Source organism: Priapulus caudatus, unplaced genomic scaffold, assembly GCF_000485595.1.
Source record: "Priapulus caudatus unplaced genomic scaffold, Priapulus_caudatus-5.0.1 Scaffold416, whole genome shotgun sequence".
NCBI lineage: Eukaryota > Metazoa > Priapulida > Priapulimorpha > Priapulimorphida > Priapulidae > Priapulus > Priapulus caudatus.
In genome coordinates, this window is record NW_014577477.1 from 370,670 (window position 1) to 371,882 (window position 1,213).

The 1,213-nt window shown below is 60.4% G+C and overlaps 1 protein-coding gene across 1 annotated transcript in view; it reads left to right on the forward strand.

Moving 5' to 3' along the window:
• The window catches only part of LOC106810174, a 20,475-nt gene that overhangs the window by 14,241 nt on the left and 5,021 nt on the right, over positions 1–1,213 (forward strand). Inside the window, exons 3-4 of the mRNA XM_014813456.1 lie at positions 311–448; positions 737–949. Coding sequence (XP_014668942.1) covers positions 311–448; positions 737–949 — 351 coding nt within the window. The remainder of the gene's footprint in view (positions 1–310; positions 449–736; positions 950–1,213) is intronic.

Below are 1,213 nucleotides of genomic sequence, written 5' to 3' on the forward strand. Positions count from 1 at the left end.
CAGACGTGACGCGGCGGGCGTGACGTTGCAGACGTGACGCGGCGGGCGTGACGTAGCAGACGTGACGCGGCGGGCGTGACGTTGCAGACGTGACGCGGCGGGCGTGACGTAGCAGACGTGACGCGGCGGGCGTGACGTTGCAGACGTGACGCGGCGGGCGTGACGTAGCAGACGTGACGCGGCGGGCGTGACGTTGCAGACGTGACGCGGCGGGCGTGACGTAGCAGACGTGACGCAGAAGACGTGACGCGGCGGGCGTGTTACATAACACATCTCCGTATAGGTGACATTATTTCCTCATTGGCTGCAGGCTTTCCCGATATCAAGCTGATGTCATGCGATGACAGGGCCACTCGCCGCCGCCATTCCAGCGAGGGACGGTTCGACCACATGCACTGCCTCCAACGGGAGAACGCGGAACTACGGAAGAGTCCACGCCGGCTATTAGGTATGGAATTCTCATAGCAGCAGGACAGGCAAGATGTTTGTTCCCCTCGTATACTTTGAGCATTATTTCATCATTCGCATAATATATATAGAGGCGCAGGTTGTGCCCTTGTGTTAAGTATTCTTCATAGCAGTTGTATCCGTGAGCATATCATGTCGTCACCGTGTTGAAATTACGTCATCACTTTGTCGCTATATCATGTCGTCATCGTCATCATTACGTCATCATCCTGTCATCACTCTGTCGTCAGAACGACGTCACCACGTCGTGTTTATCGTCTGCGTACAGAGAGTCTGGATGGCGGGCAGCGTCGCACGGGCCCCTGGTCGGACACCCCCGCCCAGCAGTCTGCCTACCGGCTGCCGATGTCATTCCGCATGAATGCAGCACCCTACTCCGCTGGTGCGCCTCACCCCGCGCCGCAGCCTCCGCTACACGAGGAGGTGGAGGGGGAGGGGGAGCGGCGCCCACTGCTAGATCTCTCCGTGGACACGAGCACCGGTGAGTGAGCGCGGCCAATCGCGTGATCACGCGTGAGCCGTGACGTGTAGGAGCGGCTGACACACACGCGTGACCCGTGACGTGTAGGAGCGGCTGACACACGTGCGTGTCGCGTGATCACGCGTGACCCGTGACGTTGTTGGAGCGGCTGACACACACGCGTGACCCGTGACGTGTAGGAGCGGCTGACACACGTGCGTGTCGCGTGATCACGCGTGACCCGTGACGTTGTTGGAGCGGCTGACACACACGCGTGACCCGCGA